General features: G+C 38.2%; 1 protein-coding gene across 2 annotated transcripts in view; it reads left to right on the top strand.

Annotated features, from left to right (window-relative positions):
• The window catches only part of NDRG1 (N-myc downstream regulated 1), a 43,117-nt gene that overhangs the window by 15,909 nt on the left and 12,736 nt on the right, over nt 1-14,472 (top strand). For both annotated transcript variants that reach the window (XM_084507878.1, XM_084507879.1), the window contains exons 2-5: nt 45-123; nt 2,779-2,814; nt 10,034-10,139; nt 12,170-12,290. In XM_084507878.1, the coding sequence (XP_084364004.1) occupies nt 61-123; nt 2,779-2,814; nt 10,034-10,139; nt 12,170-12,290 (326 nt within the window). In that variant the 5' untranslated portion in view covers nt 45-60. The remainder of the gene's footprint in view (nt 1-44; nt 124-2,778; nt 2,815-10,033; nt 10,140-12,169; nt 12,291-14,472) is intronic.

Below are 14,472 nucleotides of genomic sequence, written 5' to 3'. Positions count from 1 at the left end.
CTTTGGTGCAAGCTGAAAACAAATCTTTTTTTTCATCTTCACAGATACCAGCTACTGACCATGTCAACAGAGTTCCAGGATGCCCACCTCGCAGAGGTGAAACCTCTGGTGGAGAAGGAAGAGGTAATTAGTTGAAAGCTCTTTAGAGCTTGTCTGTCTTATTTCAGGGTTACCATTGGAACTGCACATGTATTCTTAGTTCTAACAAACTTTTTTTTTCCTATGGAAAAATAGACAAGAGAAACTGAAAATGCAATGAGAGGGGTGTTTTAATAATAAAGCAAAATTAAGTTTTATTTATTGCTTTCTCAGTTTTTGGTTTTGTGTTTCTCTAATCAGATTGTGATTTTTTTTTTCTTTTTTTTTTTTTTTTTTTCTGAATAATGACAGCTCTGAGTGTCTAACTATTTTGAACAATTCCAGATGGCCAAACTCATCTACACCTGTAGACACCTCAATGTAGAGATACACACTTTGCTCTATCTGCTGTCTTTCAAAGAGGTGCAGGTATGCAGAGAGTGCCTTTACATTTCCTCTGGGTACCTCTGCCCCACCTAGTCTGCTCAGGTTGTCCTGAGCTATGAGTTGCTACAGACACACTCTTACCAGGTCTGCAGCCAGCTGGGGGTGCACAAGCTACAGCCATGCCTCTGGGACTGCAGCACAGAAATATCTGCAGGGTGTCTTTTTTTTTTTTTTTTTTTTGTCTTTATTCCATTGTTAACTTTCCATTTGTTGTTTGCAATATTTTTCTCCAAATCTCTGCCCACAGTGTCTGGGGTCACTGGCCGTCTGACTCTGTTCAATGGTAGTCATACCCTGTGTGTGTTCATTGCATATTAATTCAGTGCAATATTTGACGGAAACTCTCAGCTTTTTTCTTGAATCAAAGCTAAGATATTTCTTTTGTTCCCAATGCCTGTAATTCCTGACAATGGTGTATATAAATGTGGTGAGGGTTTTTTCTGGATTTCTACACTTGGATTGCTCATTGCTTTATCTTCTACTTCAAGTTTTTATTTCCTAACTCTTTTGGGTAAACACTTCAGAAAATGATTTCTATTTATGAATGTAATGAAATGAAAAGAGAAACTTTAAACACAGTTTCTTTGCCAAGAACATTGCATGAAAGCAGAGTTTGTCTGGATACCAGTGAAAGTACCACTCAAACTTCAGAAACTAAGACCCCTTTTTAGTGCCAATGTTGTTCTGTAACCACAAAACAAAGGAGAAGTCCTAATATTAATGAAATATCTTTGCTTCAAAGTTCAGAAATGTCTTAAAACACTGAAGAACTTACTGGGTTTCTGTTGCATGTAGATGAAAACTTGGTATCTTGACAAGGATCCCTGTATGCTTTTATTCACAGATGCCTTAATTTTTGTCTACATGGGGAAACTAGCAGAGTTACTCTGGTTTGATCACCTGTGCAGCCATTCTTATCACAGAGTGAAGGAAGTTTGTTAATATATTTTGAGAAAGTGGAAAAAAAATGATTGCCCTGAAGGACACTCAGCATGGGCTGGGGTTAGTCGTGGAGCTGGTGTTGAGTGTATGATACTCTCTGAAGTTACATCCTGGCTTATTGTGTACTAGGTTTCTGAACAGTGATGGATTCTTATTTCATACACTGTCTAGATGGATGCCATTAAGTCAGCACTTTGTTCAAGATTAAAAACAGTGTAAAGAGTAAACTTCAAGTCTTGTGTTCAGGCTGTGTAAAATGACTTCCACAAGCTCAGTCAGCACCTCAGATACCTGTTTGCATATACATTATACTACTTAATTACCTAACTACCATGGCTCTAGAGATGTGTCATAATTGTGGGTTGTATTGCAATGCTTTGAAGTCCATCCTCTGAGATGGTATGGACAGCAGTTGCATTGCTTTTGACATCTTTTGTCCTTAATTTATGTAGGACTCTGGGACTGCATGATCTCCTTGCCAGGTTTCTAGATTTTTCTTTTTATCTTTGTACTTCTTTCTCAGGCTTTGGCTTCCCTGCCATAGTCTGCAGTGTGAGAAGTGCTCTTCCTACTTTGTTCATACCCCCAGTGAAGCTAACTGACTTCTTACTTGTCTTTTACTAGGTGGAGGTGACTTTAAGGCATTTCTTCCTTGAGGCCTGAAGGCATTTCTTCCCTCAAGGAATGAGATGAGAGATGGGGAGGATGTTGCATTACTCCTTTTCTGGTGGAGATGCAGGGCAAGCATAGGAGCTTCTCAGTAACAGCAATAGCCAGTCACAGGTTGGAATGGACTTCTTCTTGTCCAGCCAGCCTCCCGAGCATAAGAACTTTTAATTTTGGCTGGGTAAAACCCTTCCAACCTTCCACATCACACAACCAAATCCCAGAAACAAGTGCATCTTGCAAGAGCACAGGGCATGTTCAAAGACTTTCCATTCTAGACAGGACTTAAGTGAGCTGTTGGCAGTCCTGTGGCTACCACAAGAAATGGAGAAACATTCAATTTTTATAGCTATCACTTCTCCAGTGACTCTAGTAATAACTTCACCTGTGCCAGCTTTTGTACTTTATTTTACTTTTCTATAGACTATTATTTTACTGCTTCCATAATCTGTGGTGATGAGTGGGTAAAGCTCTTGGGTGAAGTTTGATATTTAGCACTAAAACTATTAATTCAGTGAAGGGTATGTGACAGAGCTCTCTGCTGCAGAACCAGTGGGTTAGAACATGTGTCAGAGTGTATATGCAAGTGCAGATTTTTGTAACTGCAAAAGTTAAATGAATTAATGTTTTAAAATCTCTTCACAGGCTATCACTCGCCTCCTACCAGACTTCGATGTTCAGGCAAGTAAAGCTATTCTTTTTTTGTTGTTGTATAAAGGGAAACTGAATTGACATTTGAGAAAACGGCAAAATGTGATCAGAAATAAGTGACTGCTCATCAAAAGTACTGTAGTTGTGAGACAGGGTCTGAATGGGGCTCTTATGCAATGATATGAAGGGGATTGCAGGAGGTCTTTTCAAACTAAAGCTGGGAAAGCCTCATCCAAAAGAGGTGAATGAGTTGCAAGCAGCTCTGTTCTTGCTAACAGAAAGATTCTTTAGCAATGGCAGTGAAAGCAAAATATACTCCTCCCACATGAACACACAATTTCCCCAGTTAATTTGCTTTCATTAGTGGTGTGCTTGCATTTCCTCTGAGGAAATGTCTCTCTGTGTATCCCATTATGTCATTAAAAGTTTCCAAAAGATTCCTGAAACATGGGGACTGGAGGAAGGCACTAAGCAATCAATTTTGTTTGTACCAAGAGTGACAGCAGTTTCTGTATATTTATTTACAGCCAGCACATAAACATGCGTAAAGTGCACTACCAGGTCAAATGGTAGTAGCTAATGTAGCTAATGGTAATAGCTTTCCATTTTCCTCAGATGTCTTGTTTTTGAGAGGTGACTTTATAATTCTTGTAGTTCCCTCTTTGTATTATTTTATCTCTATTTGGGATTACAACTGAGTTTTTGTTTTTGATGGTTCTTAAACTGCAAATAAGGAAATGGATTAGTGTTGGAGGGAGACTGGTTTGAACTGAGAGAGACAGCAGTGAACATGTACCTGCCTTGACAAGAAGAGTGAGCATTGAATTCCCACCACTGGGGATGAGTATGAGTTGAGCAATGAGGCTTGCTGGTTGTCTATCAAAGGGGTGTAAGGAGAGCTATTGAGTTTTTCTAGTCTCTTGTATGTGCAAGTGGAGGTCCTTTAAAAATAACCCTGTTGAACATTGTGACATGTTGCACTTTATTAGTACTTCTCTATTTGTTATTCAGTGCTGTCCAAATTGTTTAAAAATCTAGTAGAAATGCAGCAGTCTTTTCCCTGGAAACCAGGAGAGGCAAGTCTCTCAAACATCTCATCCTCTTTCAATGGCACTTACTTTTGTAGCAAAAATACAGTTCATATTAATTCTTCATTCATCCTTTCTAATGATGAAACCCACTGCCTGAAGTCTTGATAAATATAGGTTAAAATTCTCCTCATCAGACTTCCTGCAGGACTGATCACAGCATGGGAGAAGCTCACTGTTTTGTCCCAGATTGACCACTTGTTCTAAATAAATCTGAATCAAGGATTAAGTCTTTGAACAGGAATACTGCAACATTTTGATTAAAATCAAGAAGTGACCTGTATTTCATTTCTATTCTTGGAATAAATTTGCTTGGCTTGTAAACCATGCGTATATATAGATTTTTAACTTGCAAGATCAAATTTTCTAAGCCATTTTTTTTTTTTTTTTTTCCCCATGTTTTGGATTAAATGTCGCTAATCCAGGCCCGTGGTTCTTGTCATTTAGCCTTGCTCTGCCAGCTCCTGCTTTTTTAATGATCTTTCTTGCTTAGACCTTAATCTTTGGTTGTTCTAGTTCAAGAAGGAAAAATGTGTGAGAACAGCCTCAATCTGTTATTTTAAGAACTACTACTGGAAAGGAGGCTTAGCTTTGGTGCTTAAAACCACAAAAACCCTACCTATGCATCTTTAGGTTTCTTTGTGGTTGACCTATGAAAAAAGTGGTTTGAAGATGTTGTGAGTGCTTTGACTGCTTAGTTCATTAGATAAGTTTGAGTGTCCCTGGAGGATCCAGGTCACTTAGGACTGACACTGAAGATAACAAATGAGCTTAATGAACAACCTGTCTCATGAGCCATGTTTGGGAGAAGGAAGGACCTGGGCAGGACAGTAGGTTCTCAGGACCTGGTAGGATGGAGCTTCTCATATGTGTCTACATATGTATGTGGATGTCCACTGTATCACTTGCTTGGTCCTTCTGCAGAGAAGTTAAGCAATGTACAAATAATTTTGTTTCTGCCACTAGTGAAAAGTAATGGCTGTCCATGAGGTGGTTTTGTTCCAATAATACATTTCATCTAGTTATTCAGATTTGGAAAGAAGTAGGCTCTTATTTTGCATGCTATTTTAGACAGACCCGAGTTAAAACATACTTTCTATTTTTGAAGTCACCCACTGTATGACACAATATTATGCTGCAAATTGCAAGATATGTGTGCTTGTTCTCTGGAGGAAATCTTTCACAGAGTTACTAGGGAATGGCCAAGACAAGAGGTGAATGGAAGAACTGACAGCTGTGATGTACCACAGCTGTACTCTCTGTCAGTATTTCTGTCTGTGGCACTTACCTGAAAATGTGAGTGAAGTTACTGCCTCCCAGGAAGGGGAGTGTTCCTCATGAAGCCTGTTCTAGCACAATTCAAGATCAATTAGTGCAGGGCAGCATGCCCTGTGCTGTTTTATGTTGGCTTAATGCCAAGTACTTCTTTATTGTATTTGCAGATTAGTATATTTGCCTGTTCACTTACCTGGTAATATTGGAGTTGATGGAGGACTGACTCCGTATCCCTGTGTGCATTCCCTTGGCTTTGTATTTCAGAAATGAGCAGTGTCAGGAGACCGCTTTCTCAATAACAAAGGAAAACTCTGAGCTATGTGACAGCAGTAGGTGGCAGAGATGAGTTTGTACCTTGCAGTTCAGGGCTCATGGTCATCAGCATAGCCATTTCTGTTTTCCCTCATCCTCCTGCCTTCAAGGGGAGAAGGAAACAGTCACCTTGCAACGGGAGACAAATCAGCTGGTCCTCGTGGCATGATGGCTGTAGTTTTGGGGGCTTTTCAGTTTATTAGACCTGGTTTTCCTTTAGGATCGTTTTAAGTCTCTGAAGGAAAGGAGGGGGGGGACAGCTGAGATTTTTTGTTTTGCAGAGCAGTGTGACCCCATGCAAAATAGACTAGGAAGAATGCCAGGACAGAACTATTATAATCATCTGCTGCAGTTCCTATATCAATGTTTTTGTTGCTTGTGTAACAGGTACATATAGAAACATTCCAAAAAATGTCCTGGTTTCTACCTTAACAGAATGGTTTGCATTTAAACATAAGGTCATGACACTAAAGTACCCAACTCACAACCCAAATTGGAGAACCTTTTCTTAATAGTTAATTTAAAACAAATATTAATTAAGTGTAATAAATAAATTAATACCTGGAAGGGTGGGCATTGGGATTTTAGCAGAACCTAAGATTAATACAAATAATTGTTTTAGAGTAGAAAAAGCTAGAGGAAAAATAACAAGGATAAGGGGGATTTTGAAATACAGCATTGTAATTTCACATTAAAAGCTCAAATGCTTTTCATCTTCAAGATATGAAGGGGAAAAAAAAAGTAAAAAAAATAAAAATAAAAAATAGCATAAGCAGGTATTAGTATATTAAATTTCTCAAGTAAAATACACTGTCTCCTAGCAATTTTTTAAAGAGCTCTGAAGCTTTTCTCTCAGTTCTGAGGTAAGACAAGGGAAATATATTTGACAGGCATAATATAATTTAAATTAAATAAAAGCATGAGACAGTAATTGGGGATTAAGTATTTTTGAAAGCTTTAAAATAATCTTGGTGGAATACAGTATTTAATTTAAAATAAAAAATACATTGTTTTAACAAAATGGGCCATGTGTGTAATTTCTCTTTCTAGAGAGCATTGAGTATTCCATACTTTAGAAAACAGTAAACTGTTCATAAACATGTTCCTCAATCTATGTCTTCCTTAGCCAGGATAAAGGGGAGAAGGAATAAATAAACTCTTGTGCTATTGGTGTTTAAATTGTTTCCCCCTTCTAATTGCAGGACAAAATGTCATGTCAAAAAGAGAAAATTTTCTTTAGTAGGGAACAACTCCTTTTAAACTAAGATGACCACTCAATTGCATGTATCGTGAGTATTTGTGTGTGTGCTTTTAGGGCACTAAGGAAAGGCTGCACCTCTGTTAAAGTGAGAGATGTGAACAGATGGCATGCTTGTCTTTATCCTTCTATCGGATTAGTGTACCTTGGATGTTTTTCTAAGATAGTGTTTTAATACAAATCAGTTGGTGAAGAGCTTCTTACTACAATGTTGACGTTGATTGGGATGTGCTGCCATCTGTTTTCAGTGCTCTGTGTTTTGAAAACATCCATCCCGACATCACGTAGACAAATCTCTTGATCTTTAATAGGATCAATAGGGACGTGGAGTTGTTTTTTTGACATCACTGAAGAAACTGGCTTGAATTGTTTTTTAGGAGAACTTTCTGGGTATTTGTACCTAAGAATTCATGCTAATGAAAAACAGCACAACATTCTTGAATTACAGAAGCCTTATTGTGAAGATAATGAGGAATTAAACTGACAGTGCCAGTAATTAGCAGTATGGTCTTCAGTTCATCTCTGAACTATTTTTAGTTGACACTGAATTTGAACTAGTCTCAGGTTTCTAGTTCCAGAATGATTAGCTGTGGAGGTCAGTGGGATGCGCAGGTTCAAGTGTCTGGCTTTATCTGGCACAAACAGATTGTTTTTTGCGTGCAAAGGATGAAGAACCCGAATCTTGAAAGTTGATCTCTCCTCAGAAAAACTGTTCTAGGTTTTTCAGTGCTGGAAAATTCTAGCATTCACAACAATAAAAACCTGACAATATGAAATGCTCATTAGACTCTAACTGAGGAGGAAATAATTTCAATATTCCACATTTAACAGAAGGCGTGTTACTCTCCTTATTGGTGTTAAGGTTTCCAACCTATCAATTCTTATGCTTTGTATTGAAAATTACCTGAATAACCTAGGTTGGTCCAGACGATCTTTGAGGTCTGTTTCCATCTGAAATGATTCTATTATTCTATGATTAAATGCAGAAGGAAGGTAGAATGTTGAAAGTATTAATTGCTAATTTTATTAATTGCTATCTATTGCTACTGCAAATACATTCTGGAGTATTAAATAATGAATATAACAACAACATGCTATTTTCTACCAAAAGTGAAACTTACGTTAACTTTAGCAAGACTGAAGTAGCAATACTGTAGACTAAATACTGCTTATCTAGTTTGGAAAATACTAGATTTCAAATACTGAATGTCAGATTCTTTCTTCTCGTGCTGTTGTACAGGATCATTCTGAGTTGCAGTAAGTTTTTAAAATCTTTGCACTGTGTTCTTATTGGCAACTTTACTCTTGACTTACAGGAAAGAACTTGCTACCAATTTAATTCAGAATATTTTTAATGTCTTTTAATTTTTGAGTTAACAAAATCTGAAATGAATCTAAGCTTATCAAAGCCTAACTGAAACAACAGCAGGAAAACCAGTACTAATAACTAATTCCCAGGTTTGAAAGTTGGCCATTTGTACATTATGTGGCAGAGACTTAGTTCATCTTTGATGTCTGAGCTGTGTTGAATAAGCACTTCTCCTGGTCAAACCTGACTCAAATCCTATTTAAGAATGACGTTGTCCTGAATTAGTCTGTTTTGGTTTTTCTAGCTGGGCATTATGGGAGTCATAAGCCTATGCAGAATAGCAGCTTGCCTATATAACCCAGTTTCCTGCTTGGGCAAATTCGAAACCAGCTACTGTCTTCTGTCTGACTTGCTGGATTTATCACCCTGTTTTGCTAAAGATGGTACTGGATATGGAAGATACAGCTTACTTGCTAAATAATGCAGTGAGTATGCAGAGAAATTAATTTCTAAGGAGACATAAAAGCCAAGCATTAGTTATAGTATAGTTCAGCTAGCAGAGATACACAGCTCGCCTGTTGTTCAAGAGAAGGGGGGAGTCTTTGTATGTTTGCAACTCAAAACTGATTTGAATGTGTAATTGCAAGGAAAATAGGTGAAATGTGGTGTGGTGCTGCCTAGCATCCTTATTTTCAACAAAATGCATGGTATAGTTCATGTATGAAATGTCTGAGCTGAGATTTAGATTGAATCAATACTTCAGATCTTTGAAGAGCTTCTGAGTTTTCCTGTGTAAAGGCTTTTGTAGAGGCTGTATGCTGCTAATTTTTACGGCGTAATTTGTAACAGATTTGAATTTAACTTGGACTTTGTCTCCAGGCATTATTGCACAGAGCAAGTCAAGTAAGCACAGAGCAGACTGTATACTGTACCGAATGACAATGATGTCTGTATCCTATACGGAAAACATTCTTATGAAATGTTAAGGCTGGCTACTAAATACATACTGCTTTGATAACATAAATGTAACAGTACTGTAAATGTGTCATGGCCAACTGTTGTTCTGTGATTCCCTTTAAACACATTGACAAGCTAACAAACTCTATCTATCTTAACAAACTGTACCTATCTTAAGAGCAAGTGTAAAAGAAACTAAGACTATTCCATATGTCAAGAATGTTAGTATGCACCAAGTCTCTCTAACCTACACAGACATCCAGTAAATAAAAGATGGTAGTGAGAGTGTCTCTGATTTGATACTACGTGTGTTATAATCTCATTAAATAGTACAAAATCCAGTTATGTCAAATAATAGCACTGGGCTTTTAAAGGTTGTTTCTGTGATAATCACCATAACAAAGGTATAGCCATGCTATTCTGTAGCAAACTTTATTCATTTGTGTTTGTGCTTAGATCTAAACAATAGCAAGCCATAAAGCTAACACATGTAGCTGTTATGTTTACTGTGTTTTTACTAAAACCACAAGGTCCCGGAGTGTGATAAGTCTTTATGGTGAATACAGGCTATTTAATAGCCTGTTCTTTAGGGAAATAATAATTGCTTGCTCAGTTAAAATCATTTTCCTAGAAAGCAGAAGTGTTTTCTTTTGGCAACCTGCACCTTTGCAAATGCTGCTGGCCATAGTTGTAAGCTGTTGTTTTAGGCATCATTGCACCGAACTGCTTTTTTTTTTTTTTTTTTTTTTTCTTCCTCTCTGCCTTTTGCTGTGGTCAGAAAGTGTTTCCTCAATATCTGGTTAGAGCTAGCAGCTTGAGTGCTTCTGCAGTTGTCTGTGGACTGCAGTAAATGACAACCACATGTAAAATGTCAGCAGAGAGCCCACACTGTGGGGAGGCATGGGGTGCGTTAGCACAGGAGTTGCAGAGATCCTGGGGCCAGAGGGGCTGCAGACAGCCCTGGGATAAGGCAGGAGCTGTACTGCTGCGGTGGGTGTTAATCAGAGCCCTTGGACAAGCTGCTGACAGATTCCCCTTGTTCTTTATCAGGAGCAAGATGTGGAGACTGTGCATGGCTCGGTCCATGTCACCATGTGCGGGACTCCCAGAGGGAACAGACCTGCTATTCTCACCTACCACGACATTGGGCTGAATCGTAAGTAGGCTTTTTATTTTATAGTACAGCTATGGCCTGGTTACTTAACACTATTGCTGTAGTCAAAGGTATGGAAACTGCGGAGGTTAGGAAACCTTTCCCAGGTCCTTGCCAACTTACGTCCATTGCAACCTGTTACATGGCACCATTCTTTGTATACAAACGTGCCTAATCTAATATTTTTCTTACAGACAGCTTAATTCTCAGTTTCTATCCTACCAATGTAAATAATTGGAATATTTCACTTAAGGGAGGAAAAGAATCTCTGGTAGCTTGTAACAACCTTCTATAAATGATGTAAAAATATCTGTAAAGAATGGCTGAGGCTATGTTAGCTCAGGGGAGGGACTCTGTCAGGAAGTGCAGTGATAGGACAAAGAATAATGGCTTTAAACTAAAAGAGGGGAGATTTAGATTAGATATGAGGAGGAAATTCTTTACTCTGAAGGTGGTGAGGCAGTGGGACAGGTTATCCAGAGGAGCTGGGGATGTCCCATCTCTGGGAGTGTTCAGGGCCAGGCTGGATGGGGCTTTGGGAAACCTGATGTGGTGGGAGGTGTCCCTGCCCATGGCAGGAGGGTTGGAACTGGACGGGCTTTGAGGTCCATGGCTCCCAACCCAAGCCATTCTGTGATTCTGTGTTGCCAGCAGGATTGATAAGGACATTGCTGTTGCTTTGGCTTGTAGATTCCTGTCTGAAAACCAGTCTTATGCTGCGATGCGCTTATATGAATTGCATATCAAATCAGTATTAATAAAATAACTTTAAGTGCCATTTATCTTATCCAGGTCATTATATAGGAATATAATGACCTATATGTCCAGATCTGCTCAAGTTTGTTCTTTTCACAGTACTGTTTGCTTCATACAATTTGCTATTTCTTAATGAGATATGAATTTTAATATTAAAAACATCTGCAAATCTGTAAAGCCTGGATTGGAAAGGAGAGGGGACGATATTGCTAATAAGAAAAAGATCTTTTTCTTATTTTCTTGAGTAGACCTGATTTACTTTATTTTGGATTTTCTGTGGATCACAGAAGAGATCTAGGTCTCACTTCTGAATAAAACTTTTTTCTTTCTAGAGATACAAACTCTGTATGGTGAATAAACTTTCTCTCTTTCTAAAAGGCAAGGAAGCTTTATCCCTAACTCATATATTCTCCTAAAGCTGGATTTTAGCTAAAAATACTGTATATTCTCTAATGATTTTGTTTGCATGTTGTGTAGTAAGAGGACATTCAGAAACACACACAAAATATTGAACTGTTTTCTATGCGTCTTAAAGATGGTGCTGCAGAGTTCATGCTTTCCACTCCAGAAGGAAAGTATGCTAACCTTCTCCCTACATTAATATTCATTAAACATCAGAAATCAAATCATCTCAGAGTTGGGTCCTACAGAATTAAGTATCCCAAAAGGACACTTTTGTCTTGAGTTGCCTGCCTTGAGAGACATGAATATTATGTTTATCTTGTAATATTTGGGCAAAAGCACAAGTCACGATCTCAGAGTTGGATACCTTTTCTCGCCATCTGTTTTGACATAATCCAAAGAAAAATGACTGGACAAGTAAATGAATAATTTTACCTAAGCCAAAACCCAGGGTGAATATTTCTGATGGCATTTTATGACTATTTTACCTTCGCATAAATAATGATTTCTTTAGATTTTGGGGCACCAAGCCAATACTTCTGGCAAGGACCAAAATAACATGGATAAACCTTAGCTGGCCATGAAGAGAGAGCTTTTCGTTTTTTTTTTTTTTCTCTTCAAGGAATTAAAACAACTTTTCAGAGGTTGCTTTGTAGCAGGGCTTTACTGTTTTTTCCTCCTTAGAAATAAAGGATTGTCACTTTTTCCAGGCTATACCATAGCTCAGCTGATTGTTGAAACCTGGCCTGCAGTTAAGAAAAGTTTATATTAGAGATAACATTAATGAAATAAATGATTTTATTATAGATGCAGACTTACTATCGAACAAATTTCCTCTCAGCACAAATATTCCATGTTTTCTTTTTCTTTTCAAGATAAAACTTGCTTCAATCCCCTGTTCAACTTTGAGGATATGCAGGAAATCACTCAGCACTTTGCAGTTTGCCATGTGGATGCACCTGGTCAGCAGGATGGTGCACCATCTTTCCAAACTGGGTGAGTTATCACAGAAACAGCCCATGTTTTCAGAGTTATCCTCTTTCAGTGGCTGGAAAAAGAGCATTAATCGGCAATTCAATTGAAAAGCAATTGCAGAAAGAAGAGTAATTGGCTTTTGAACACTGACACATTCTATTTCTAATTTTCTTAATCTCTGTTTTGTCTTACCAATTCACAGTAAACTTTGGGGCTGTAATTTTGTGTTTTATTGCTGACAACCACACTTGTAAAGCAGTGGGGGTTGGCCTGTTCTCCCACGTGCCTGGTGACAGGACGAGGGGGAATGGGTTTAAGTTGAGCCAGGGGAGTTTTAGGTTAGATGTTAGGAAGAACTTCTTTACAGAAAGGGTTGTGAGGCATTGGAACAGGCTGCCCAGGGAAGTGGTGGAGTCACCATCCCTGGAAGTCTTCAAAAGACGCTTAGATGTAGAGCTTAGGGATATGGTTTAGTGGAGGGCTGTTAGCGTTAGGTTGGAGGTTGGACTCGATGACCTTGAGGTCTCTTCCAACCTAGAAAATTCTGTGATTCTGTGATATCTCTACATCTGTCAGCTTAAATAATGGGTTGCCATGTTTTGTAATGAAATCTTGAATACAAATACAAAACTAAATTGTTTCTGTAAACAAAATAGGCATTAGTACTATATCACGTCTTTCCTAAGTCTGTGGCTTTTAGGAAATACTAGCATGGTAGATGTTGATAAATAAACTCGATAAGCTTACTAGAAATTCCAAGTGGCTGGACAGTAACAAAGTGATGTAACCCTTGGGATATTGTAAATTCCTGCATCCTCCCGACTATGTATCATATATGATGTTGTAACTCTTGGAAACTTGAATGTCGTTAAGTGCTGTCTTTGCCAAAATACTTGTCCCATTTAGTCAGAGGAGATGGTTTGCCTGAAGATGCCTCTTGGACAGGAGTCAGCTTGGTTGAGGAAGGAAGTAGCCAACATGCCAAGTAAGGGCAGAAGTCAAGAGACAGTAAGAACTAGGTATTAAGGAGCTTGTACATACCCTAATGCATGAGCCAGTCTATTTACCTTCTTAATTGTTAAGCTAGTCTGGCTGAGGAGGTTATCATGGGCCAGGTGCTCAGCAAGTGTTAACTGCAATGGCCCAGTTGTCTACCCAAGCAGATGACAAAGCTATTTTAGTCACTTCCCTTTGTATATGTTTGAACCAAAAGCATTTAAGTGTCTTAACCCTCATGTCCTGAACAGGCATTAACACTTCTGGGTTGTCAGCTGCACAGGGCAAAGATCGTGGTCTGTGCTAGTAAAGACCACTACTTAATCATCATGATGACAGCACAAGAAACTGTACTATCTCTTAGCCCTCCAGCTGAAAGTCATGACAAGCTTTACTTTCCCAACAAGAAAATCTAAGAAAACCATGTAAAACAGTTTTGCAATGTTCTTTCTTTTCTTTTTTTTTTGTTTTTGGGAGTGGGTAAGACTAGAGAATCATTAAGTATAGTCCTGATGGAAAGCAGAAATTTGTATGTATCCTAGGCAGATGTTCTGTGGCTTCTTAGGGTGGATTTTTTTTTTATTTGTGCTGCTTGGTCAAAGTTTTGTTAAATATATCCTTCTCAGAATTTTGTTGCCACTCTGCAGAAGACCAGAGACATTAACTTACAGCCATTTGTCGAATTTCTTCAACAGCTTCACAGACCTTTCTATGGCTTCATTTACTCCATGAATATTAATAGAAAGTTATCCTAATTTTTCTATCTGCAGAAATGCATGTCCCTGAAAATATGCATGCGAACTATTTGCCAAAGATCTAGATTGCATTGCTGTAGTCTGTGATTCTGCAACATGGGGAAACCTTTTTGTGGTAAACCAAAAGTACAAATGTGGTGAATGTGGCTGGAAACTCACCTCTTAAGTCCAAACTCTTTAATAAATTTTTGATGTTAACTTTTTCTTGGAAGAGATTCATTATGGTCTGTTTTGCTTTTAGCTGGACTAGACTATCATCCTGTAACTCACATAAAGCACCATATTGAGTACATACATATTTCTGCTAAATCACTTACTTGTACTTGCTCCTGATTTAAATTCAGTTCATGCTGTTAATGATATGGTAATAGGCACATTTGTTATTAAATCTACAGTGACCAGTGTGTCTCTAAATATACCAGACTACTCTACTGAATGTGTGTAGTAACTCC

The sequence above is a fragment of the Aythya ferina genome (assembly GCF_964211825.1).
Source record: "Aythya ferina genome assembly, chromosome: 2".
NCBI lineage: Eukaryota > Metazoa > Chordata > Aves > Anseriformes > Anatidae > Aythya > Aythya ferina.
The sequence above is the reverse complement of the archived record's forward strand: the minus strand, read 5'-3'. Positions and strand labels throughout refer to the sequence as shown.